This window comes from Acanthaster planci, linkage group LG02 (assembly GCF_054643075.1).
Source record: "Acanthaster planci isolate LZ-2023a linkage group LG02, COTS_SCS, whole genome shotgun sequence".
Classification (NCBI taxonomy): domain Eukaryota; kingdom Metazoa; phylum Echinodermata; class Asteroidea; order Valvatida; family Acanthasteridae; genus Acanthaster; species Acanthaster planci.
Window position 1 is genome coordinate 34,435,764 of NC_141778.1, and position 27,253 is coordinate 34,463,016.

At 38.0% G+C, this 27,253-nt stretch overlaps 2 protein-coding genes across 5 annotated transcripts in view; one reads left to right on the top strand and one right to left on the bottom strand.

The window, feature by feature from the left end:
- aasdhppt (aminoadipate-semialdehyde dehydrogenase-phosphopantetheinyl transferase) overlaps window positions 1-4,508 on the top strand; it is a 120,360-nt gene extending 115,852 nt beyond the window's left edge. For all 4 annotated transcript variants that reach the window (XR_015424540.1, XR_015424541.1, XR_002598766.2 and 1 more), the window contains 2 exons: window positions 1,586-1,631; window positions 2,173-4,508. The gene's annotated coding sequence lies outside the window, so the exon portion shown is untranslated. The remainder of the gene's footprint in view (window positions 1-1,585; window positions 1,632-2,172) is intronic.
- LOC110983728 (von Willebrand factor A domain-containing protein 3B-like) overlaps window positions 1-27,253 on the bottom strand; it is a 39,980-nt gene that overhangs the window by 3,839 nt on the left and 8,888 nt on the right. Inside the window, exons 9-30 of the mRNA XM_022243224.2 lie at window positions 25,077-25,231; window positions 24,484-24,622; window positions 23,935-24,165; window positions 23,263-23,606; window positions 21,628-21,881; window positions 21,343-21,456; window positions 20,991-21,045; window positions 20,565-20,721; window positions 19,266-19,435; window positions 18,606-19,092; window positions 16,842-17,013; window positions 16,192-16,319; window positions 14,537-14,671; window positions 13,900-14,021; window positions 13,344-13,479; window positions 11,747-11,845; window positions 8,778-9,022; window positions 6,484-6,626; window positions 4,678-4,935; window positions 2,841-2,962; window positions 2,140-2,398; window positions 1,571-1,808 (exon numbers count right to left, since the gene is read on the bottom strand). Of these exons, the coding sequence (XP_022098916.2) occupies window positions 1,571-1,808; window positions 2,140-2,398; window positions 2,841-2,962; window positions 4,678-4,935; window positions 6,484-6,626; window positions 8,778-9,022; window positions 11,747-11,845; window positions 13,344-13,479; window positions 13,900-14,021; window positions 14,537-14,671; window positions 16,192-16,319; window positions 16,842-17,013; window positions 18,606-19,092; window positions 19,266-19,435; window positions 20,565-20,721; window positions 20,991-21,045; window positions 21,343-21,456; window positions 21,628-21,881; window positions 23,263-23,606; window positions 23,935-24,165; window positions 24,484-24,622; window positions 25,077-25,231 (4,163 nt within the window). The remainder of the gene's footprint in view (window positions 1-1,570; window positions 1,809-2,139; window positions 2,399-2,840; window positions 2,963-4,677; window positions 4,936-6,483; window positions 6,627-8,777; window positions 9,023-11,746; window positions 11,846-13,343; window positions 13,480-13,899; window positions 14,022-14,536; window positions 14,672-16,191; window positions 16,320-16,841; window positions 17,014-18,605; window positions 19,093-19,265; window positions 19,436-20,564; window positions 20,722-20,990; window positions 21,046-21,342; window positions 21,457-21,627; window positions 21,882-23,262; window positions 23,607-23,934; window positions 24,166-24,483; window positions 24,623-25,076; window positions 25,232-27,253) is intronic.

Genomic DNA, 27,253 nt, shown 5'->3' on the forward strand with positions numbered 1-27,253 from the left:
AAACCTTTTCCATTTCCAAATTGTTGATCATCCATATCAGTTTTCAAGTCTTTCACAGTCCATTTAGCAACAAAACCCTCAAGAATTTTAGCAAAATGGTCCGTGCACCCTATTGGTCTTAACTTGTCAACCACTGCTGGAGAGCTTTTGGGGATGGGGACGATAATAGCTTGTTTCCAAACATCAGGAACAATACCAAGTTGAAGTGAAGTATTGAAAATATGAGATAGGGGGGTGGTCAACTCACAAGCAAATTCTCAAATGATACGGACTGGAATATTATCTGGACCACCAGACTTGCTGCACTTTATGTGTGAGTTCACGATACACATCCCAATGTTGGACATATGGGAGGGGAGATTAGGAGGGACAATAAGCTGGTAACTGGGCTGTATCAAGGATTGGAAGATCTTCAGCTACAGAAGCAAAATGATTATTGATGCTATTTGCTATTGCATTTGCATTGATTGGTTTGTCCTCCCAATAACCATAAGTAAGAAGTTTTATCTGAAGATACCATGCAGCAGGGTCCGATGCTTTCAAGCTTTTAATTCTTATTGTAATAGTTATGTTTGGCGCTATATATGGTCATCTTAACCTTGCATTGTAAATGTTTCCAAGTGCGATGATGAAATGCCACTTGTCTCTGTTGAATGACTTTCTTGACCTCTGGAGTCATCCATGGTTTGTCACGAACATGAAGTTTAGTAATACGTTGTGGAAAATGGTGATTAATTGCCGAGTTTAATACTCTGTAGAAAGCATTACACTGATCATTAGGATCATCAGCCAGCATCACAGGAGCCCAGTCATACTGACAAATCCATGTTCCAAAACATATGTCAGAATCACGCAATGGTCTGGTTGTGCGTGATTTAGTTGTGTTTTTGGAACGATGATAAGTCTTTAGCGGAGACCAGACTATGGAATTGTGATCACTGCTGGCTATGGGTGATTTGATTAATGGTTCAGCATAAAAGTCAAACAAATTTGTGACAATTTTGTCAAGATTCGTATTGTCTCTTGTTGGTTAATTAATGATTTGCCTGAAGTGGTTGCCACTGAGGAGCTGGCTCAAATTTAGTTGATTAAAGTCTCTGACAATGACAAAACCAGCATCTGGATGATTACTCATAAATTTGTCCATAGTCTCATTGATGTGATCAAGGAGACAATCTGCTACTGAACTCTGAGGGGGGGTAGTACACAACAGCAATGATGATATGTGACACTGATCTAGGAAACCGTGATGGTGGGACTTTAATCCAAACAATTTCAAGGTCCCCTGGGATTTCGACATGAAGTTGTTGCAGATTTAGATGATGTTTATGTCCCCTTTTAAAATAGGTAAAACTCTCCTAAACTTGTGCAGGTCTTCCCGAGTTTTTGCACTCTAGTCAGAATCACAAAATTTTGAGATTAACACCTGTGATTACTTGGGGAATTTGAGCTTTGAGTAATCTAATCACTAATGCAATAATCTCAACCACTCAGCCCACTGCCAATGTTAACAGGATAATGATGCAGTGTGATTTTCAAATACCTTACAATGATTTTGATTTTGTTTTACCTTGATCCGTCACAGAACTCCACCACTAACTTGTTGCCTTCAACCGCAGTGATTTTACTAGGTAGGTAATATGTCATGTTAACAGCGCTGGCCATGGCGAGGACATAATCACCGAGAGCAAAACGTTGACGACGTGAGAAGGCACCAAAGATGTGCTTGCAGTGTTGCTCGCTTGTCATATCATCTGGCCACTCCACAACAAAATACTGCCCTCGGTTGATGCGTTCCTTAACGGTGGCTATGGGAGAAATTTAAACAAAAATCCCAAATCTTCCCTTTATTTTTCAATGTCAAAGAAGCATGTGAATAAACACATAGCCTTGGATTAGTATTTGGCTGAGAATGGCTGCTTAATGATTTGAAATGCTTTCAAAAGACTCGATTAGACAGAAACATACTTGGTTATATCTTCATTTTGATTTATAAAATGTTTTGAAATATATAATGAGAAAACTGCCGCAAACTACTGACTGCATGAACCTGAAATGTACTCAAAAAGTTGTAGGGCATGTCGTTGCAGTCCAGCAGAATTGTTCTTCAATGGAGCCAGTAATGATTGCCTCACTCACCTAAATAGTAGACACCATCCTCATTTCTCCTAGCAACAGCAGGGTGCCCCACCCAGCGATCTTCCCCAACCAAGATGGCTTCCTTGACCTCCTCATGGCAGTCTGGGGTCACATAGTACATCTCCTCCCTGGGTACGTCTGCAGTCTCTTCATCGTAGAATTCCACCTGATACCACAGATCCTGCAGGACCTTGGTAATGATGGCTGGACCGTAGCGGAAGGGGTGGCCTGGATGCAAGGCAATGACGTTATCTCCTTGCTAGTAGGTGGGGAAAAAATAAATCAAATAACATTGACAGCGTTGTTGGAGGACAGTGCACTCAAGACTTAAAGATTTCATATCATTTGAAATGTAGTTTATTACCAAAGATCTGTCACATTTTTATTTGACACTTCTTGCTGACTTGGGAAGTCTCCCCTACTTGTACAATTTAAACCCTTTTGAAAATGGACTTTTCAGGAGTATTTTTTGGGGGGGGGTCTTACAGATCTTGGAGATAAACTTCTTAACAACATGTCTTTATAGAGAATTAAGCTATATCCTTTTATCAGTTTGATTATGCACACATTACCTAGTGATGTACACATCTTTTAAGCTTATTTTCAGTTTTTGCAAAATATAATACTAAAGTAACAAGAAATGAGAAAGCTTGCACTTTTTACAAAGGCAGCAATGTTTGGACATTGCTGTGTGCCTTTACCTTTATCACCCTGTTTCCATCATCCTTGTCTGTCAAGATGTACTTGGTAGACACCTTCTGGATAGTTTCATTGCTGTCTTCAACATAAAACTCTGAGTCTTCACTCTTAGAGTTCACTGTTCCTAATGGTCAAAGGAAATTGAGAAAAAAAAATGAAAAGCTTGAAGAATGATGTTTGTGGATTTATTTAGGCATATAAATGACAGTAAATACATGTATAGAAAAATATCTCAGTTTTAATAACTCTGACTGCAACATTCAACAGGAAAATATAAAAGGAGATATTTTTGGCTACAGCAAGGCTTTTGCCTCTCTGTCTGCAAATATCTTTTTAAAAATTCAGCTTTGTTTACAATAATGGAAAAATTGTTCCATGACATCCAATGAAAGGAGTAGAAAGGCCATTTGACTGATACCAAAGACAAACAATAACATTACTGTGTATATCATTCCACACTCGTCAGTGTTTCACTTTTTGAAATAAATTGATTAGATGATTACCCAACAACTTTTTACTCATTGGTAAACGTGAAATTCTGTTCATAATGGTATTATTGTGCCTGTATAAAATGGAACCCTTTTTTCTTTTTACTATAAGTTCATCAGAATTTTTGATCACGGAGGAATAGATTTACAGAGCAGTGATTTACACAGTGACCAATGCAAATTTTAAGCGTGAAATCAAACTTTAAATCGTTCACATTTGTCTTAATTATAACAAGATGAATGGTAAAACTGTTTTGCAAATGAAACCATTTAGTGTGTGTGATACATTAAGGCAACACCTGCCTTCATAGCAAGGACTCAGGCAACCAAGCTGTCACAACCAGGTGACAGAATCATCAATATTTAATGGAACCCATTTGCAGGCTTGAATAAGTGAAACATTAGAATGAGAAGTAGAGAGGCATAAGTGAGGCTAAATTGCCAACAATTATCAGGAGAAGGGGAAAACTGGCAAAGTTGCTTCAGTATAAAATTAGGCTGGTGTCACTTTGGTTCAACACCCACACTGTGGTAATTACCGCCCTCAGACATTTTACTCGTGCTCAGATAATTTTGCTCCGACATGGGAATAACCCCTCATATCTGTAAGAACTGATTTTGCCCTTCTCTTTTAGTGTTCTCCATGGATAAAAAAATACCTCTGTGATGGTTTTATAAGAGAGGAGTCACTGAACAATTTACACTGCCAACTGGCTTGGGATAAATGTGTATATGATCTGTATAACATTGCCACTGGAAGTGTCAACATTATCTTTATGAATAAGTCAGTAGCTTGAACATGGTGAATGAGAGGTTAATGATATAGAACAAATATGTAACCCGAGGCCGAAGATTTCGTGTGTGAGGACCAGTGAATAAAACAAAGGAAGTTGAGAATTGAGCCAGTCACTGAATGTAATTACTCACTGATAGTATTTGGATGAGCAATCAAGTTAAAAAGGCATGAATCTTTTTTTCTTTTCTTTGAAAAGTGAGTGTTAAAACTGGATTCTTATTATCTCATCATGCATTGATGTGTTTGCTTTATTTTTTTATATTTTTTAAGTTTGTACTAATCTTGAAGCCTGTAATTAATAATGAAGATTGTTTGTTTTGTCCATTTTTTGTTTACAATATTTGCCCAGTACATCAATGAATGGATTAAATATCATGTCAAAACAATCACAAGTTTCTTTTTAGTTTTATTTGGGCAAACACGTCACGATTTACCATTTTCTATGAAAGTGTTTCAGTGGTCACTTATTCTTTCAAAAGGAGAAAATACATCTTAAACTTCTTAGCTGTTTGGGGGATTTGGATTTTCTTTTAGGTTGAAACCTGAGAGACTTACCTCTATAGAACCAGCCATCTTCAGGAGACTGAGCCAAGACTTCATCGCCGATGTCAATCTTTCTCTTGAAGTCAGCTTCATCTACTCCATCATCATCATCATCCCCAGCCCGTGCAAGCTCCATGGCACCATCTGCTTCCCCATCCACAGCCTCATCTTTGCCCTTGTCTTCCTCCTCCTCTTTCTCTTCCTCCTCAGTTCTCTCAGCATCTTCATTAATGCCCCCTGCACCCACTGCTATCTCATCCCCATCCAGGCCTGTGGAACAAATATATTTCAGATATATTCCCACTGAATAAATTATGCTGCTTACCAAAGCACATTGGCATAAGGGTCATGAGAGTAACAGAAGCTTCTCCCCGCCCCCCAAAACGGTTAATTAAAACTATAAACAAACAAGCAAACCTGTCAACACAAAATTAAATTTGTGACAAAAGACTGCCTCCAGAGCAAAGACAATGACAAATTAGGGGACTGGCGTTTAGAGCCTGAGAGTTCAGTTGGTAGAGAACTTCCACAGTATTCAACAGACTGTGGGTTCAAATCCCACTCAAATGTTTCACTTAACGGTGCTTTTTTAGACTGTTAGAAAGAAATGAAAATGACCTTTTCTTTGTCATGGACATGAGTAGTTAGACTATCAAAACTGTGTCTCTTTAATGAAAGCATTCTACTTTCAGATTTATATTACGACTGGTTATTTTGTAACTGAATGACTTCCTTCTTGGTGGTTAGGCCTTGTCCCTCTCATGACTATTAAATTAGACAGGCCACTGATGATGAATTCATTACCTGCTTTGTTTCAAACATAATCAAAAGAGCATTTCAAATCAGTTTGTCTGAAACAGAACATTTTTTGCTCAGTTGAGAACATTTCTATGCAACATCCAGATGTTGTGGGACATGTGCAGATAGAAGAACCATGCTGAAAAAATATTTCTATAAAATTAGCACTGAGGAAATTTGCTTCAGAGTTTTAAAAACCAGTTCAATGAGGAGAGCATTAAATTGAGGAAGTAGATTCCCCTGCAGGGATTACAAATGACCCATCATTATGGACAAATTTGTAAATTCTCACTTTGCCTGCCAGAGTGTTTTAATAGGATGACTGTTTAAGTCATTTAACGGGTAAGGGCTTACACGAATATTAAGACTGATGTAGAAAACATGCGTGTCTGTGCTAAGTCATGATAAAAAACACAGCCTATTAGGAAATGAAGAAGACAAATTTGCTATGGTACAAAGAATGACTGCGGTATAGTTTGGTGATCAATCTTCTGTGAATCCAAAGCACTATGGCTTAAAGGAACACAGGAGCATAAACAGGACGTATCTTTCTTTTTTCCCAATATCAGACCACACTGTTTGATCTTTCCGCTGACTGCCATTCATTCATCACAGACTTATTACTGCCTATCCATCATGTCGTTGCCATTCATCCATTCATGCTACATTCATAATTTCTGGAATGCACTGTGGGTCAAAGAACTGTCTTGCCGACAATCCAGAAATAAAAAAAGAAAAAGTCTGCCCCATGCAAAAGAAAAAATTCATTTACTTTGGATACGTAGAAATGTGTCTGCAAAAAGTTAAAGGAATTTTAATTTCCTTTTTTTTTTTTCTTAATGAATTTTTTCAGTCAACTTCCACTCATCAATAATTCTTTATCAGGCCATTTTTCATCCTTTGTCAAGATAATTTTGTTTTCATACTTCTTCGATTGCCATCTTCTCTTCCTCACTTCATGAGTTTCAATCTTTTTCACATACTCTTCATAATTTTGAAGGTTTTCCTTTTTTTCCTTACCTTCTGTCTGGGACCTAGTCCTTTCCATTTCTTCATCCAGCCTTAACTTTTCCTGGAGTTGTTTCTCCAAATCATCCTGTTTTCCCTTCAAAGAACTGTACTCGTTTTCCAGTAATCCATGCTTACTTGACATATCATGCAACCTGCAGGGTGAATACAAAATAAGAATTATAGCCAATCTTTGCTGATTTTATCGCCCTGTCAAGTTGTACAATTTTATATAACTTGATGTTTGATTGTGCCCAAATTTTGCAAATTTAATGATAAATTTTAGAACATTTGTACCATATCGAACGCAATCTGCAGATAGATAAGTATTGATCAACCAACATGGTATCCCTTGTGTTCACCCACCGCTGCCGGTCTACCGTTTAGTTAATACCCAGGTTTGTATGGGGTGGCACATGACGGGTGAGCAGTGTTCTGGTCACATCTCCAACAAATATGGCTTTGAATTCTGATCAAACGGTGAAGAGCCTTAGTCAGTGTTCAATACCATGTTGTAGTCTCACATGGAATCACCGCACGGCGTGTTGCCAACATAGCATGCAAAGCGTGCAACACAACGTGGAAAATATTTCTTACAGGAGTTTCTCTGGAGATAAGCCCCACATATATATTTGTAAAGGATATTAGTAATGTCAGACATGATAAAGCCCAAAGTGCTACTTTTTTTTAAAAGTGATATTAAGTCATTTTATGCAACATCGTCCTTTTAGTGTCCAAAGAAGCCAGTACCCATCCTTCATATATCATAAAGCAATTTTTATAGATACTATTTAACCCTACAAATTTCAAATATAAAGTGGACTTTCGATTAAATAATGACTTGCTGAGACACAATAAGCTCTTGGCATGAACCAAATTTAAGGTCTTTGAATCTTCCTTTAAAAAACGTAGCAAGCTAATGAGTTTCAATGCTGGCTTCACCTTTATGAGTAATTTCTTGGGAAAACTCCCGATGCAAGAATGTCATGATATTTTTTACAGGAACAGAGGAAATCAATGAATTTCACTGCTTGAAAAAGGCTACTGCTGCACTAGATGACTGAATAATAACAAAATTACATAAGATGTCTCATTTCCATCACAAAAGCTGTGCTGGTGTTCCGTGTTCAGCCTTGAACAATAAGCAAAACTAAGTGGAGGGAGGAAATACATGTGGTATAAACCAGTTCTTGATGGCTATTGCTGTAGGCAATTAAAAACAGAGTGTTTCTTTATCAGTAACATAGACGAAGACCTTTGAAATACCAAATGTGGTCTGCATATGAAACTTCAGGGCAAAAATAACATAAAGTAAATAATACAACTAATGTAATTGTAAAAGTTTTGGTCTCTGACATTTCCTTAATGTATGTAAAAGTTACAATGGGACTTGATTGAGATTTATCTTCAACTGGAAAGCAGAACATGGGATAAAGGGAAGTGTGCACCATGGTAACAAGGGTACCTTATAAAATTGCTGATATTAAATCAACTCAAATGCATGTTGAATTTTCAAGTGAAACTTTTTCCAATTACCTGCCAGTACTATTTAGCAGAATGTTTCATCTTTAACATGCCCTTTCTCCCCAACACCTTTTCCTTATTCCAACCAACACCTCAACCACTTGACAGATTATTCATGAAACCAGTGATGTCCTACTTTAGGCTGCCAGGTCCTCTGAGACTAACTAGGCCCCTCTCCTGTCCTCCTGACTGATTTGCAGTGCCCTGGCAACGATGTGTGATGATTAACACATATCATGCTCTGGAGCTCATTACTTGGACTTAATTGACCTACATAGTCTGTGGAAGCACCGATAGATTGTTGTGTATTATCTGTTTGTTTCATTATTATTTGATTTGATGAAAGGTGGGGATACAAAGTGAGGGCAGATGTCGTCCTTTGCCTTGGAAGTGTTTTACTATTATCAAGAATAAAGACAGTCTTGGTAAGATGTTATTCTTTTTAAATCTACATCTTGACCTATTACAATGGTTGAGTTGTGGTTAGGCTTACTTCTTTTTGACATGTCTTTAGAGAAACGAGTTATGACAGATATGGTACAGATTGACCTGTATTAATTTTTTAGCTACATGACTACTTTTATTTGGCAGAACTAATATGAAATAAATTTGAATTAAGCAAACATATCAGTTCTCAGTCGCAGGTGTCATTATCAATCAAGGTATGAGTTCACTGTGCACTGAGTTTAAACTATATCTTTTCTACTGAAAAAAAGTTCTCTTTGAAAGATGATGCATTTACACAACTGAGGAACATAAATTCAAACCACATAACTCCTGACCTGTCATCTAATTCCCTGCGTGTTGTCTCCAGCGTGTCATGCTCTTCTTTGAGTAGACTGTGTTTGCCCTTCAGCTTGGAGTGTCGTTTCTGCAGTTTCTGGTGTTGTCTGGTGGTGGTGTCATAATCGCGTTGCAGTTGCGAGTGTTTATGCAGCAAGTCATCATGTTTCTGTAGCAGTTGGTTCTGGTGGTCATCCATCAGTTTTTGCTGTTTGAAACTCTCCTTCAATTCCTCCTGCAATACCTGCCAATTAACACCACTGATATTCACTCTCTAGTTGGGTTTATTTCTTTTTCATTGGGTGGCTAGATAGAGGAAAGTGGGATAAAATTGCTAGAGTCGGCACTCTTTAATTGTAACATATCAATCTGAGAGAGTTGGGAGGTTTAATTTGACTTTAATTAATATCAGGTTTTTCCTTCAATTTTTAAAACTTTTACTTTGTTTTTCCCATTCAGACAGATGTGAAGATCGTAAGAAACAGGTTTGACTACCCTCCCAATAAAAAACAAAGGAAACCCCTGTTTTTTTTTTCTCTTCTGTAAAGGGTAATATTCAACTGAAAATCTCCAAGCATGGGTCTGAGCATGTGATCTTGAGAAGGTTGAAAATGAAGACTGTGGCTTTTACAGCCTTCATTGGTGTCTCCTTCACACACCCTCCTTAAAAAACAACACTTACATACAAGATTTTGTTATCAACGTATGATTAACATGGGAGAACCCAATTTGTAAAAAGTTCTCAGGGGATATTTTACAATTTTACCTAGTGAACAAACCCTTTTAAACGTATTGTATGGCAAAATATCCTTCCCTTCCCAAAATACTAAACTGTGCTTGAAAAATGTAGACAAAAACATAGATTGTAAGAATTTTTACCATACTCAAGGATATTTTTCACATATTTTTGCCAAGTAAAATACACAGCCCCAGATCTACTTCTGAGGAAAAATACATCTGCATTGTTGAAGTAACGTAGACATAACTTGCCATAATTGGATCAATGGTGAGAGCTTCTTCCCTTTTCACATATTTTTCATCCTACTCTGAATGGCTCCTCACTTTTGTCATCTTCAAAAGCCTGTAACATGTTACTAAGAAAACACTGGGCAATTGAAGAGCCCATCAGATGCTGAAGGTAATCTATACTAGTTGTTGTCTCGAGGGAGGAGGGAAGCGAGAAGACTGATTCCCTCCTCTAATATTAACACTTGCTTCAATTCTGTTTGACTGTGCTCGGTCGGCACACTGTGGGAACACATCTAATCCGTTATTTGTTTGTGATTCACAGATCTGTGTCGGCCAGAAATCCATCAGTGAAAGCTATTCCTGTAATATTCAACCATGGATTCAGGTGTCCACCTTAATTTTTTTTTTCCCGTTTTGCCTCTAGGTGCCAATGGGGAAGCTCATAATGAGAACTGTGCCACAAACGATGAAAGAGAGTAGTATTGTGTAGCAACAAAAAAATTCTCCCATATCCCTGTACTTGACAGAGTGCTGAGAGACAAACACTCATACCAGGGGAACCAATTTAAGACATGTGGGCAAAAACTTGAAGCACTTACAATTTTTATGATTGGATAGCCCACTTGCAGGCATAAAAATCAAAGAAAAATGTCGGGAATGCCTGGGAACGGTAATATCAGCAAGTGGACTTCCTTGATGAAATAAATGTTGTAATTTAGCTTGAGCACAGCTGTTAGCATTTGATAAGGTTATGCTGGTATGTATCATGATTCCCCAAGACTGTCTTTTGGCACTAAGATATTAGACCTCTTTTGGTAACGACACAAGCATTCCCAAGGGATCCTGATGACTGTATTACTTGATCCTGGTCAATGACTGGGAATTCTCAGGAATTACTTTGCTGTATACACTTGAAAGTTGAGGAAAATGAAAATCAAACTAAGATTGTGCCAAGTACACTTCTCCTTGGAAAAATTTCTGAACACACTTGCCAGTTGTTTTCATTTGGAATTTTCATGCCTAAATCAAATGAGTACATTCACTCATAAAAAATCTGTGCCACCAACCTCTGAAGATAGACATGTTAATTTCAAAAGGTTCATCACTTCTTTGTAATTCTAAAAGAACTTATACCAAGTCAGCAGAGATATTGTATATAATACTTCAGCTTTGTATTTGAATGCAATCTGAATCATACTAAAGTTTTTACAAAAAAAACACTGTACAGAGCCAGAAATGTTTGATTAATCAACCTTGACAAATGAGAATTCCTGTTGGACTAATGTCAGTGTAGCAGCTGCACATTTTAGATATTATGAATGCATTAATCATCCAGTTCATTCCAACATGTCCAAGGCCATGTAAGCATAACTAAGTGACATTCAGCCCCTCATTTGAAATTACCGGTATACTTTCTAGTTCCTTCTTAATGGCTCCAAAGGCCATTCATGAAGTACACTGCAAGAATGAGTCCTCATGACCAGGACACCTTATTTTGTGCGTAGCCCATTCTTCCATGTGTAATTCTGCAACCACAAATGAGGACTTCTTGTTAACATGCTAGCGCAAAATTTGCAGCATCACAGTGGGATCCATCATTGAAAGTTTTTGAGTCCCTGGACAGGCCATTTTACAACTGCACTCTTGATTTCCTCCATTTATTGTTGTTATTAATCATACATTTTCTCTTTTTGCATGATTTCCATACATGAATTCAAAAATGAATTAGAGGGTGTCATTTATGAAACCACTGATTTCCAAAAACACAAAAACGTTTAAACAAGACCTCTGCATGTAACAAAGCAAGGCATGCATTACTGTGCAAAGGTGTAAGAAAATATTTAAAATCCTTGCTTGATTATTGGGGTTATTGAAAATTGCCTTGATGTTGATCTGACAACTAATCATGACCATTCCTATATTTTTGAGCAAGGAGTCATAACACAATCTTTCCTTTACTCAATATGTTTGTGGGGGCTGATTTACGATGTAGTCTTACCTGCTGTGTTTGTATGTGTTCCTCATGCTGCTCTCTCATTTGTTGCTGTAATTCTGACAACTTCTCTCGGATGTCCTCAGGGGCTGTGTCATCTGCTTGCTGTTGACAAGTAATAGGAGATGGATATTCATCAAATTCATGGAAAAAAAGTTGGGGTCCTAATCCATGTATAATTAGACATTTAAAATTGGGACTGTTTTAATAGGTTTTATTCATATTCCGATGGCACTAGATTTAAATCCTATCACATGTGCACTTAGATTGAAGCCAAGTTGGCAGAATATTATGAGTACCTATGAGGGTTTTTTCATCCAAATCCTGCCTTTGTGTTTGATTTTATCAGTACTGCATTAAGAAAACGTTGGTTTGTCCAGTCCTGTTACATTTATATCAATGACAGAATGTCCAATGTGATATGACAGACATTATGAATTGTGGTGAGGGCAGCATTCTCAGTTTGCAGTAGTGGGCTGCATCCCAGCTGCTCAACAGAAAAGGTTCTCCACCACAAAACCTCCACCAATGGTCCAAACATCACCAGGAATAGTACCAAGACAGAATTCCTCAAGGAATCATCAGTATTCACATACAGGAATGAGGGATGCATCAAAGGAGAAATGCAAGATGCCACACTTGGTATTTGCATTCTCAACGATGGGGAAAAAAATTCGACAAAAAGGGATGGGCTTAAGAGATGAGAGGCAGGTGGGAAAGTCTATCCAGAGCCACTCCCTGGGGTGGAGAAGATGATACAAATGCAGACACAATCCAACCTTTCCCTCTCTCATTTAACTATATCTTAAACAACTGCTGAGACCAGCAAGGAATTTAAGAGAAGGATTACTTTCCCTTCTCATACATTAACAGGCTTTATATCAAATTTCATCAATAAAGTAGTGCTGTGAAAAAAACAATGTTCAGCTCCATTTGGGATGTTACTGTGAGAAAGCTGTGGTTGTGAAACCTTTTTTTAAATGTAGAGTTGATAAAAAATGTATTATAAAATTCGGAAAGAGGTATCTGTTATGCTTTGAATGCATGAAGAGAAATTACTTTGCTTTCAGTCATTGGAATACTTTAAATACTTTCATATGGGATGAAAGCTTCTTACAAAGCTTATTAATTTAAATGAGAACCATGAAATGCACCCTCATGAAAAGATATTCACAGATGTAAGATGTCAGATCTGCTAGGGCAAAATGGAATCTGGTCGCATGTTATTCTTCACACCTGCATTCCCCATTCCACATGAATAACATCAAACTCTCAATATTACATGTAAGTGTTTGGGAGAATAATAATGCAATTCAAAGTAAAAAGGAAGGACATCTGTGTCTGTTACAGTAAGACACAACACGAAATACATCTCTGTTTGCAATAGTACAGATCAACAAGACAACCAGAAGAAAAGGAAATGTTGAGCTATGAAGACTGTCTTCTAATGCAGAGTATGGAACAGGAAATCAATTAATCTTAGGACACACTGCAAAGCTGGTATACAAATCAAGAGCATGTAATGCCCATACCAAATCTAGATGTTTATTACTGGCAAGTGTTTTGGTACAGCAATGCTTAAGCAATTCTCAACTGTACTTACCACTTCTTCACTGGCCGTCTGTGGCCGTTCAGTTTGAGCTTCTTGTTCCACAGAGGGTGTCCTCTGAAGCAATGACAGGTGTATACCAGAGTCATCCTCAAGATCTTGGATAACCTGATCTTGATCTCTATTCTCTCTGCAAACAGAAGAGACAGACAAGGAATCCTGGATGATTTGCTCCTCTATGGCTCAACTTCAAGACACTTTTACTTTATCTAATTCATAAATTTATGGTAAATTTATCAGACCGAGTTTTGGAGCTACAATTCCACCAGAAATCAGAATGACCCTAATGTGGGTAAATAAGCACACATAAAATCTTATTTTTGACATGAATTGTTAAGGTACAATAGTGTTTTGTTCTGTTTTCGGTTTTTCAAGATATAGTTAAATCTCTTGTTACATCACCTTTTTCTGATAATGTCTATTCATTACATTACCATGTCTACTAGATGTGGGCATGACATGTACTACATCAGTTGTCCAAACAAAAACTTCATGCCAACATAACCACTGTGATAAGCAGCTTTTGTAGTGTGTAAAACAACCTACTTACCCTGAAACCAGCCAAACGGCATTGGGTACCCTGGCAGACTTGCGTAATGACCAGATGTAACGCACCATGAAGTTATAACGAGCCTGGGCAATCTTGATCAGACTGTTCCGAGGTACATCCAGCTGATCATTGGAAAAAAGGGTAAACATTCAATATTAAGACTAAAAAAGGAACAAAAAGCAGTCATGATACGTTTTCATCTGACATGTTAGATTGATAGTACATGTGCTGATTAATGTTTATCTCAGCTCACTGTTTGAGAATAGGGTTGCAGTAAGTTTTGAAAGAGATTTGGATTTGTACTTTTCATTCATAGAGCTCCTTTTTTGTATCAGTGATGGGGAGGTGATGCTATGTAGGGCATCTTTGGTAAACAAATTTTTGAATTTTTTTTAACAGTAACAAGGTATAAAGCAAATATCTGACTAAAATGCACAGTGAAGAAAGTGAACTTGGTATGTTTTATCTCATAACAAAGAAAGGATGTAGAGAAGAAGACAGCTCAGGACAGTAAATAGTTTTCAGTAGAAGGCAGTGCAAGCTTTATGCATCGCATTGGGAGCATGTAACCACGAAATAAAAGACAGTCTGTGCAGGAATCAATTTCAATGGTCAATAAATTGTAGCTGGTACGCACCGATCTGTGGTCGTATGTTATAATTGTGTAGTACTTGGCTTGTCTGCTTTCTTCTTTGGGTCCAAATTGTAGTATGCTAGGCATCCAGACTTCAGAGTCCGCCGACAGAAAACGAACCATCACAAAATCACCTGTCTGCAAACACAAAATGTCAAGATTTGACAAGTGAAAACATGAGATCACTATGAAGTGGAAGTTTCATGCAATAATGGATTGACCAATTAAAAATTCAGATGCTACAAATGGCTTAAAAATTAAAAGTAATGTGAACATTCAACAAAAATATAGCAATTAGAGTTAGTATTTTATCAAAGAAATTCAAACTAATACTATCTATATTCTGCTTTCATACACAAACAGGACAATGCAACAGCAGATACAAACGTATCTAAATATGCATGGCAGGCTGTACTTGACTTGGTATACATGTACAAGGACAGTGGAAGTCTGTTGTAATGGCCTCCTTCCATTGAAATAATTGCCCAACTTGGAACTACATGTATTGAGATTTGCATATTTGCCAACTCTGCCTGCAGCAAACGACTCACACCTCCAAGACAAAAAAACATGCCCTATATCAAATTTCAAATAACTGTTTATTTTTTCCCAAAGACAACGAGTACAACATGCTTGCTTGTTTTGGGGTAGATAGTTTCCTCGACCCTGCTGAGCAAATGTCACTCTTCTAAGGTTTGAGTCCTGAAGCATATATACACTGACATTTCCAAGTAGTGGTTGCATTTTCCTAGCTTACAAGCATATTTCCTACAGGCATTTTTTTCTTTCAGACACAAATTCTTGAATGTGAAGACTGGCTCAAATTGTCTGCTGGGCTATCAATGGCTAATCAACAGTGCAGAGACCGAAACCAGACTCCAACCAAAATACTGAGGCTACTATATGCTTCCCATGTTTATCAAAGTTAGCATGAGGCATGATTTTGGGAGGGAGAGTTGGACAGAATTCCTGCTAGAAAGAGGCCAATTACCCAGAGGCACCTGTAAGTCACAGTCAACACTGTCCCTGTGAAATCAATCAACCCCACAGGACAATTTTGGAGGTAGGTATATTCCAACAGCAACAATATCTTCTTGTCAATAATATGGATTTTTATTCACAAAAGCACTTTCTGTCCGATAATTTTTGGGCCTAAAAGAAGAAACAATATATGCAGTAAACAAGAAATGGTTTGAGGGCAAATTGCATGTTCGTCAGTACAAACATACTTGCCCATATTACCTACCACGATTAAGAGGTTAAAATCAGCACTAAGCCTGATTAGAAATATGCCTTTTGAAATTTTCATGTTTACAAATGGCATCTGAACATTGAAATCTTGGACAAGGATGTATGTAGCTTTGATAAAATGCATTGGGTATCATTTCTCTGACTGCTTAAATGGACTAGTTGATCTGCAGCCACTTTGCATATTAGACCCTGCTGGCTAAGTATATAATTTTGATTTGTGAACAAACATTACACAGGCTTGGTGGACTGAGTTTGTTTCAAAGAAAGAGTCACAGAGAACAGATTAAGGTTGGTTTCTGCCACTGTAATCATCTATTGATATTCTCTGTCAGTAATGCGATGATAGATGGCTGTCAGGTAAGCTGATAATTCAATTATCAAGAGTCACACTATCCCTCTTTACTCACTCGTAACAAAGGAGCTGGCCTGGCTCCTTGGGTCTCAATGACAAATCTGCTAGGAATGACTTCCTTGGTATCATCAGCTGTGAACCTTATCTCAACATGCCTTGCATCAGTGATGCCACACACAATACCTGACACACAGCAAGATATGAGGGGAAAATCCCATGATACAATGGTAAACCTTTGCAAAAGTAAGCTGGCTTTAATTACTGAAGTAGTTTCATCATTAACATATTTTACATCTTTATAATTGACAACAGTTGAAGGTATATTGTGTCATGGCTTTTAACAATAGACCGACACAAGCTCAAGTATCTCAGTTAACACAGCAAAGTACAATTGCCATATTGCAAGTTTGAATCTTGTTTCAATTTGAATGATTGGTTGCTGACTATTTTCAATTTCCATTCGATATCAATCAAACATAAATTCAAAAATACGAATTATTTTCAGTACAAAAGCAAATAGCAAAGTATATCAAGGTGTAGGTGCATGTATTCATTAAATTTTATTTGAATGTCTTTTCAAAACTTTGCACAAACTTTAAAAGTAGGCTAATTTGCATTTCCTAGTACTCATCGTAACTGAACACAAGTATTGGTGCTGACTTCATTGATAATCTTATTAAGGCTGACTGGACTTTTCAAACTTACCTGGATAATACAGCCCATTCACACTGCTCCGTGCAATGACCTTTGACCTTAGGGACAGCCTGATTGGGTAATTTTGTTCTGATACTGTTGACTTCATCTTTCTTGGGGCTTTGTGTTTCAGCTTCGTCTTTGTGCCCGGTCCACCCCTCACAACCACTCTTACTTTTTTTACCTGTAAAGGTTCACAATTCACCAGCGAGTTTAGAATTTTTACAACCAAGACAGATATTTAAAACGAACTACATAACAGAGTGATTGGAGGGTGGATCTCAACAAAGACAAACTCTTTACAAGTTTTTTTGATAGATCTTGAGGTTTTCATGAGGCAATTTTGCATGTCAAAAGCTGTTTCAAACGGTTTGGTAGCATGAAGTTGGGAGAATTTTAAGGCTAATGGCTGAAAGGTGAATGCCTTTTGGAGACTTTTACTAGAATTCTCTCCTGAGCCAGCCCCAACCACAAATGGTAAACAGAACACACAACACAATACAAGTAACATAGTAATTTCAAAAACATGTAGAATTGTTCTTGAGCCTAGGAACAAGATAACTCAATATGCTGCAGGTTTGCTATTTTTATTGCATTAGACAAGTACCGATTTATGACAGCACACAAACACTATCCTAATGAAATACTAAGTTTCTGAATACAATCATTGTAGAATGAACTTTAGGCGGTTAATGCTGACTGGAGTATCTTTGTATGTCCATGTATACTGGTTGGTATGGAGGAGGCAAAATTTGTGCAACTAGATTGTTCATAAAAATCACCCTGTATAAAAAAATTTGGGGGAACTGAAACATGACATGACATTGCATGAACATGACAATTCAAAAAAAAGAACTGAAGACTTAACATCTGCACTTACATAAAAATGTGCTGCATAACAAAATAACTTGTCCTTATTCCATGAACTTTACACTGATATTTGGGAAAAAGAATGTCAATTGAGTTCGGTAAATTTACCTTTCATGTAAAAGGAAGTTGATAACATTACATTTTCTGAGCACAAAATTTTGAAATGTGTAAAAATAACACAGTTTTCACTTCTTCAATTATGGTTATATAGTTATACTGTATTAAGGTGTTAGGTGCATCACAAACTAGATATTCACTCAGAATTGCTCAAAGTGATGTGCACAATGAAGATATGTTGTCTCAATATTTACAACAGGAATTCATTAATAGAATGTACTTTATTTTAAAAAGAACACTGCACTTATTGCAAATTAAAAAAAACTTTTAAAGATAATGCTGCTTGGTTTTTTCAATATTGCGCAGTAAATCAATTTACAATCCAACAAATATGCTGCAAAACAACAAATATACAAACAAAAGCATGCACATAAATTGCATTATTATTAATAAAAAAGAATGACTTCATAAAATATTTCCCCAAATAGGTGAGTGTTAAAACTGAAAATCCTATTGTCAAATCTTTGAAATCAAAATGGTTTTTTTTTTACCCTCTCTTCGATCTCACACTTTAGCCCTGTAGACAATTTTTGCATCATTCAGTATACTTTTCCGACAGAAAATCAACTGGGTTCACATTACATGTAAGGCTCTTCAGCACAATGCAGCGCTATTTTATAGTCTGGGCAATAAATTTGTCATAAGAACTCATGAAATGCAAAGTATGTAATCTTAGGGAAAACAGGCTTTAAAAACTGAAATTAATATTTTTACACATTTGATAAAGACCGTTTATGAGACGTTTTTGATTCAAATAGCTAGATCCCTCATCTGTGATTGGTAATCTACCTCATCATTGCTGGATTGATCATCATCATCACTGTCACGGACATTCCTCAGCTCTTCATCACTGGAGTCACTGCTGTCTTCCGATCTACTCCTATTATCATCTGACTCATCCTCTTCATCATCACTGTGATAGCTTCCCTCTGACACATCCTCTGCGATCCTTCTCTGCCTTGTTCCAGAAACCACTGAGGCATCTTCAAAGGTATCCTCTGAAGCCTTTGGCTGCCTCCTTTTGACAACTTCCTCTTTTCTGGGTGTGATCTCTTCAAGACTCCTCCCTGTAGATCCACCAGACTGTGACCCATTCATCTTCTGCCGGACTGCTCTCTGGATAGCATGGCTGTGCCTGAGATACCTGTTGCCGGTCTCTATCTCATCTTCTAGCAGGATGATGTCTTTCTCTGGCAGGGGCCAACCCAACCGGTCCAGGGCATCCAGACAGTCCTTGCGGTTGTCCAGAAAAGAGATGGGATCTTCACAGTCAAACCTCCAAGAAAATTAATTAAAAGAGAAATCAACAGAGACTGACTGGAACATTTCTATACAATCACAAGGTAGCACCTTCATGTAAATTGCAGAATATTATTTACTTGAAGTCAGCTTCAGGATGCTTATGTCTCATTAAGCTGAACAAGTTAAACAGTGCATCCAAAGACTTACTGGTTTCGTTCTTCTGGTGTGAGAGCTTTCCACACTATCCTGTCCAGCCTCTTGTTGAATCCACTGATAGCTTTCTCTAATTTCTCATCATAGGTTTTCAAGTCAATGCCATTGGGATTGACCAGGCTGATCTCTTGTTTGTTGTCTGTCACATGAGCCAAGGGTAGGATCTGTGTAACAAGTTGTTGATTTTGACTAAAATGATGACTACAATTAAAGAATGGTTGCAAACATAATTGTCACTGCAAAGTAGAATTTGTTGTTTAAGATCTAGTCTTGGTTCCAAGATGCTTTTAGTGGTATGATGTTTCAACATGCACAGTTATTGCAGGCACCCTCTACACACAAACCACAGATTTAAAGGAGGTCTTGGAAATCTTGCATTGTAACAGTGTGTGACACATATGCATAATTCAACAGGCGGGTCACAAGAACAATCGCATGGGGATACTGGTGAAAATTTATATGTTTGTAATAAGTTGGCTAGTTGGGGTTCCTGAAGCTGTTGCGTGCAGCATTGCATGCCTTCATGCAGCCAGCCTGCCAATGTGTAACTGATTAACAACAACCTAATAAGAGCGATTATCGCCAACAATTTCTCCTCTTTGCCTCCAGAAACATATTTCATTCAAGAAATCTATGATCAGTGTTGCTGCTTCAAATATCACACTTTTGGCAAATCCAGTAGATAAATTGAGAAAAAAATGTGGCCTTGTACAATTTGATCACTTGATGAAGAGCACTGATCTGCTGTTATTGTTTGAACTTTTCAAAGCCGAATTTCTTTCCTCGCGAAATCTGCTGTCTGACATCTTTTCTACCAAACAACGAATGAGAGAATGATCAGTTGATCTACACACAATGTACATGTGAGTTGGAAATTGCATGTCGTACATGTGCACTGGAATTAAATATATGGCAATGTTAAGCGTGATTATGCGTGACATAATGCAATACATGAACAAAGCTGCTCGGGATTTTCGAAGCAAAACTGCAAGATTCCCAAGGAGTCCTTTGCAGCCTTATGTGTAGAGGGCACCACTTTGGTGAATCATTGTACAGTCTAAAGATCATGCATGCTGAAACACTGCACCACTACAAACACCTTGGCACCAAGACAACTCAAGGTCAAGCCATGGACTTTACAATGTATGTACATAAAAAGAATGCACAGCTCTAATGTAGCATTAATAAGCACCATGTGAATGGCCCAGATGCTCACTGATCTCATTTTGACAAGCATCACAATTACAAAGACTTCTTCACTTCACCTACTCAACATCACTGAAGTATACTTACATCATTGAAAACCTGTGAGATGATGTGTTTATCTAAGATGGGTACATATTTAGACCGTTGCTTGACCGCTGTTTTTCCTAAGGCATCGTAGATGGTCAGCTTACGAGCCTTCAAACCATGTTTCTGCAGCCAACGTTTAGAGGACATCTTCAATGGGCTGTTGGAATAAATGAATGGAAGTGATAATGCAACCTGTTGACACTGACAAAACCGATTGCTAAGGTGATAAAACAGTGTTCAACCAGGAAACACAAAACTGGGAGAAAATGACAGGTAAAATTGCTGCAGACAATTTACTCTTGAGTTGCCCGAGGTACATTCAATACATGAAACAAATAAAATTGGGTTGGTAACTTTTTAATACAAAACACCTAATAAGGTCAAATATATGCATATTTTCATTAAAAAACTGCTTTTGGGACTTACTCGACAACTTTCTTTTTCCTGGGTGCTTTCAGTTTTTGTTGTTCATTTTCAAGGCCTATGAGACAAAAATAACAATACTCATCATAGTTAACAAAGTAGGATCTACACATTTTTTCCTCAATAGGTATGCATGAAAGAAAACTCTAAACATCGCAGCAATTGAAATCTTCTTTTCTTTTGATTTAAACCTGTCAGTGAGATTCCTCAAAGATCACTATGGAGCAAACTTGAGGACAAATGGTCTCACTGTCCTGTGGGTGTCATACTGAGCTGATATGCTGACTTGTAGGCAAAGATATTAAAGTAATAATGCAATAAGTTTGTACTTTCCATGTTCATTGCTTGAACGTACCTTGGAGAGCTGTATTGACCCTTTCCTGCTGTTTGAGGAGCATACTTTTGGTCTCAGGAACCACCCAACCATCCAGGCTGCCTTTCAATCGCAGCCAACTTGTCTTGGTGTGATCTGAAGAAAATATAAACATGAAAATTAATAAGGCGTGAAATATCAAGAAATATATGCACAAGAAACGAAAAAAACCTCAACTACGAAAACAACAGTTTCATATTGAAAACGCAAAACATATCTAAGTCTACTGCAAAAGGAAGTTATCTTCTTGAATAAGTTTCAACATACAGGTAACGTTTGGCTTGCTTTTCTTTGAAACAGCTGAGTTGGGTCGTGGTGGATATGTTGCTGTTCTGGTTCTAGGCTTGCATTTTTCATGGGTTGTTGAACTCATGCTTAATGACGACATAGGGCGACGCATTGCTGCTTGGTAGCCATGGGCACTAGTGGGTCGTGAGTTGCGGGGTGGGATGGGGCTTGCTGAATCTCGGCTGAGGATCTGGGAAGCTGATCGTAGACCAATAGCTGATGACGGCCTCTTTCTGGAAACATCAACATAAAGGAATCACACAATTTCTGCTGAACTAAAAAGTTATCATGGTATTGTTCCATCAACAAAGCATGTAAGTTTGGCAAACACATGGAATCAAAAAAGTTATGTGTATTTGGGGATTCATGGGAATAGATAACAATGTATAGAGTCCCCTAACGTGGCACACTTCAACTTTCAATCGACTTCCCTTATACAGTATTCCCAAAGCTCTTGTTGAAAAAAATTCAAGTTAATTTGGTACTATAACCTTAATAATACAGGCTTTCAAACCTTTGAGAACAATTTCAATGTCATGAAATTTCGGTCATTTCAGTCCAGAAACTGGGCAAGAATTTATCTGAGTGTTCCCTAATGTGCTACACTCGAAAAAATCTCGTAAAATCCCTACAGAAACAAGTTACTAAATTCTAATAAAGTATTACTACCGCCACATAAAGCACAAGTTTGTTAAAGAGTTGTTTTTGTATTTTTGGGTGTATTTTACAAGAGTCCATCTTGCACTTCAAGAAAAATGGAAAATCAAGTCAGAACTTTATAGCAGGTGAGTAAAATCAAGATTTTTGTATTGGGAGTTTTGCATGATTTTAGGTAAAAAATTGTTGTGACAAGGCACTAAAGCAAAAACATCAAAGTGTGCCGCATTAGTGGCCATGCAATGTTCAACACTATTCGTTTGCGATGCAGCTTAAACCACTTCCTGCCAGTGATTCTGGATCCGAACACGTATGCTTTATATGCGTGGCGGGGTCTCTGAACTCGGACAAAGGGAACAGGGCCCTGTAACAAAAGACTGTACTCTGAACAAAAGACCAGGCTGCTGGGCATTACCGACATTTTTCACTCTCAAAAGTGGAGATAATCCAGCCTTGTTTTGAAACAGTATACCACGGTTTGGGGCATTTAGAGTGAGCGGATTACCACCGGGGACAAAAGCATTCCACCACCGCAGCAATGAGCCACACAGCACCACTGCATGCTAATCTGGCCCCTATTGAAAAGAGGTCAGCAGCGCAATGAGCCAAGTTCGTGAACAAAAGAATATTACATAACACCACAATTTCTGGGCTCTTTTTACAAGGCAGCAGGTCTGGTTGAAATACTCCAGCATCAATAGATGTTGACTGTCAGGCTAGAGTGGACACAAGACAGTCCTTCATGTGTTTGTAAATGTCCAGTAAATGAAGATAAGAATTTTTTAAGAATTTTGAAAACAAAAAAGAAAAAAATGATAATTATCCTGGACCAGAATCATCAACATTGATAACTGCCCCCGGCAGCAAGTGGTTAAGAAGCAGAAGGGGAATTTCATTTTGTTATAAAGTTGAGTGAAATTTTACAAAGTTAGTTGTATGAAAGATAACCCAACTGACCTGATGCCATGATCTCGTCCACATCCTAACTCCTCACTCCTAGAGTTCCCCCAGTCCAGCAGAGCACACTGTGCTCTAAGATCAGCCAGTTTCTTCATGTCATCTTTGCCTTTCTTTATCTCCTCCTTCAGCAGTCGGACATCCTCACTTTCATAGGGCTGGGGACCTGCAATCTCGGGAGAGACACCAAGGAGCTCATCTGAGTAGTAGTGATAGCGCCCTCCAGAGTCTGCAGCAAGCAGAGCCAAGAAGTCATTGGCTTCACGGTCATTGCAGTTGAAGGAGATGGTGTGGATAGGAACAGCTTTCTGAAGCTGTACCTGGGCTAGGATGGTTTTGGGAGGCTGTAAATGGAAATAAAAGGAAAGGGAACAATCAGAAATTGCAGTAAGTGAAAATGAAGTATCTATCTGTCCTTTTGAAGTTTGCTATCCTACAAATCAGATGATATCATCAATGGAATGTAGAAATGGTTTGACAGAAAAATACTTTGAGTGACTATTTGTATTCTGGGGCCTATTTAAAAAGTAGACAGCAAGTAAATTACAGTTATGAGTGGAAATTTAGGTTCCTGTTCAACTTGGGTACATGGTGTCCTCTTTTGTAAAATGTCATAGTGTACAGGAATGATAATGAAAATATCCAAGCTCACAACTTCAAATTCCTACTCACGTGATCAGGCCTGCCATCTGTCAGTAGATATACTGCCTGAGTGTTGACATCACTCAGTGCTGTCTTCAAGGCAGCCAGTGTGTTAGTTGATCCACTGATGGACAAGTTACGGACCCACTGCCATGCACCCTGTAAGCTGGATTCATTGACTTCAACCATACGATCCCGCCATGACATGCTCCGACTACCAAATTTGACCAGGTTGAAACGAGACTTGTGTCGAAGTTGTTCCTATTGTTGGCAGTAAAAGAAAAGACATGCTTGTTACTGCATCATCACTTTTCAGTCCAATAACATTAACAAAGTTATTTGTTGACTGGAAATACTTCCAAAATATTGTTGCAAAAGCTTCCAGGTACTTCAAAGTATTAAGAGTTCATCATTTCTCAAAAAACAAGCTCTTTATTGTTAGGCCTGAGTTTGAAACATGGCTGTGATGTCTACCTAACTACAAATATGATGAAAAGAAGAAGGTGCAATTCCCAACAAGTTTGGATTGATTTCCGTCATAAACATTAATCTTGGATGGCTATGTCCCATCTGACTGACCTGCATGAGTTTGAGGAGCTTTTCTTTCACCAGTCCTAGGTGGTTCTCCATTGAGTTGGATGTATCAATCAGGATGTAAACTTCATTCTCAATGATCGTCCCAAACAACTCTCTACTACCCTGCTGCAACCAGTCAATCCTTGAGAAAACATGAATGTAAACATTTCCAATTCATATTGGTTTGATTCATAAATTCAGACTTCAGTGTATAAGTGTCCTGAATGAGATTTGTTCATCTTCATCCAACAACCTCAGTCCAAGATAACAAATCCTAATAGTCCTGGTATCCTGCTAGCAGCTAATGCTGATCCACAATGTTGGGGCAAGCAGTAAGGCCTGTCCAAACACTAGTGCCTCATTATGTTCCAAATGTAAGACAGAAAATTGTGATGGTATTCTGCTTCCCTGTCAAACAATAGTTTCTAGACATTATCTTTATAGGGTGTGCATTTATAAACTAAAAATCACCTTCTTTATTTCCTTACAGGTTCAACTCGAGACCTTATGGACGAGCAGTACCAAATCAGTGATCATCCCACCCACAATAACTCAAAATTAAAGTGCAAATAAAAAGCTAGAAAACAGCTCTTTACCTTCTTTGGTAGTCTTCCAGAGCTACAAGCATTTTCCTCTCATAACTTCGATGAATGTCGGCTGTGACGTGTACATGTTTGAGAGACCCATCCTTCCAAGTAACATGGCAGAACTTATCACAGTACTTGGCATTCACAAGTTTGTTTCTCGTGGCCTGCATAAAATTTGAGAAATAATAAAAAAAAATTAAACAGGTGAATGTTTTGCAATGTTTGTCTTAATCAGACCTTCACTTTTACTTTAACTTTCATTGGCATATTTCTAAAAATCAGAATGATCAATTTGCAAATACAATAGTCAAAAATTTTTCATCAATTTGTGGAGAAAGCTTTTAATGTACTTAGGTGTAAGGTCAAAATACCGACGGTTTAGAAACAGTTCAACGGTTGGTGTTAATTCCCCCTCATCCGTTCGTTGGTTGGTTTGGGACAGTTCAATGGTTTGAAAAGAACCGTCTGCCCTGGACTGTCCAGCTTCACAAGCAACCCTGACAACAATGGAGTTTGTAGCTTATGCAGTCCTAGTTATAAACAATAGATCCTATTCAAGGAGAACTTCAGTGACCCCGGTCAGCCCCCTTGGCTAGCCGTAAGGATTAGTGATTAACACCTTTGATGGAGACGCAAAATCAACTGCCTTCTAGGCTACAGACATTGTTCTAGCCTCAGAAACGTTTTGAGTGGGTAATTCATGACAAAAAGACATTGCCACAAGATCAATGTTCATCTTTAAGTGGTTTTAGACTGGAAATAAAGAAGTTTAGGCCTCGAAATAGTACTAGCCCGGCGTACAAATTCTGGCGAAAAATGCTCCGGGCTATCTAGACTTGGTTCCTTGGTTGCCCGGTGGGCTAGTGAAAAACTCAGTACAGAACCTACCTGTAGTGTTAAAATTTAAATCAAAACACATGTATTGCTTTTGGTGATAATAAATGCATGATTGCAAAACCTTTAACTACAAGTGCATGTGGCATACAGCAAATCATGCGTCCTATTTTTCCTTTCCTTTTTTTCTTCATTGGTATTAAAGCTAACAACAATTTTGGGCTTTCTTTTTTTTGCATACAGACTAGTAAAACTCCAAACGGGCTAGTAAAATGCCAAGTTTACTAGTCCCGTGGGCTATCCAGGAAAAAAGTTAGGGCAAGGCCTGAAGCTTGTATGGAAGTGACGGGAAATGCCAAACACGGTTGCCTCATTTTATGACCTGATCTATCGTCTCTGAAAGGAAATATCCACAAAGACACAACATGAATTTATTTTGAATTTTAGTCAGGTGTACCAAAATTCTTTGAAAGTAATAAAAAAAAGTCAACCTCCGCATCAAATAGTGCTGCAAGAAGATGTCAAGGTTTATTTTTGGTTTGGTTCTGACATGGTTCGGAAATTTTTTGCCGAACTTCGGATCGGTTGGGGTTCGGACATGTACACGTACATGTACAATGCACACCGAGACATCAAAAAGCTCGGTACGAACATGCCGCATAGGCCTGTACAATATTTTTGTGTTTAAAATTATATTAATATAAATTAATCTCCTGTCTCTCCCCATCCATGAGCAACTTTGATTTGAATACATTTTTTCTAAACTGTTTCCCCAGAGTTCGTTTACGAGTACATTCCATACAAAGTTACCACCAGAGGTGTGACAGTTTCTGACCGTATTTTGCCAACCAGATGCAGGTGTTTGGCTCAACAAAACGATTGTAAGATATGTACAAATAGAAAAACAGCATGCTCAATTAGAACTTTCCTCCTTCAGTACAGGATACAAAATTAAATTAGATTTCGAGCGAATTGTGTTTGGTTATTTTTGCGAAAATAGATTCAACGAAAATATAGGTAAAATCAAACACCAGAAATCAGAATAAAACCCGACATGTTTGTTTTCCAACATAAATTTGTGCAGCCACAAAGTATAAAAAGAGTACAAAAGAACAATACAAAAAACAAAATGCATGTACTGTTGCCTTCCAGAAAAAGCATGTATCCTTAAATCGTGCAGTTGCGGCCGCTAAGTGGAAAGCGCGTAGTTTGCGTACGTGTTTTCCTCGATCCTACACATGAACACCTGCGAGAGCATAGTGCCGAGTTTTGCGCACACAGGGAAAAAGAGGTTTTTATCTATAACTATACTGTGACGAACAGAACACTATGTCAGGTACGATTTAGGTTCT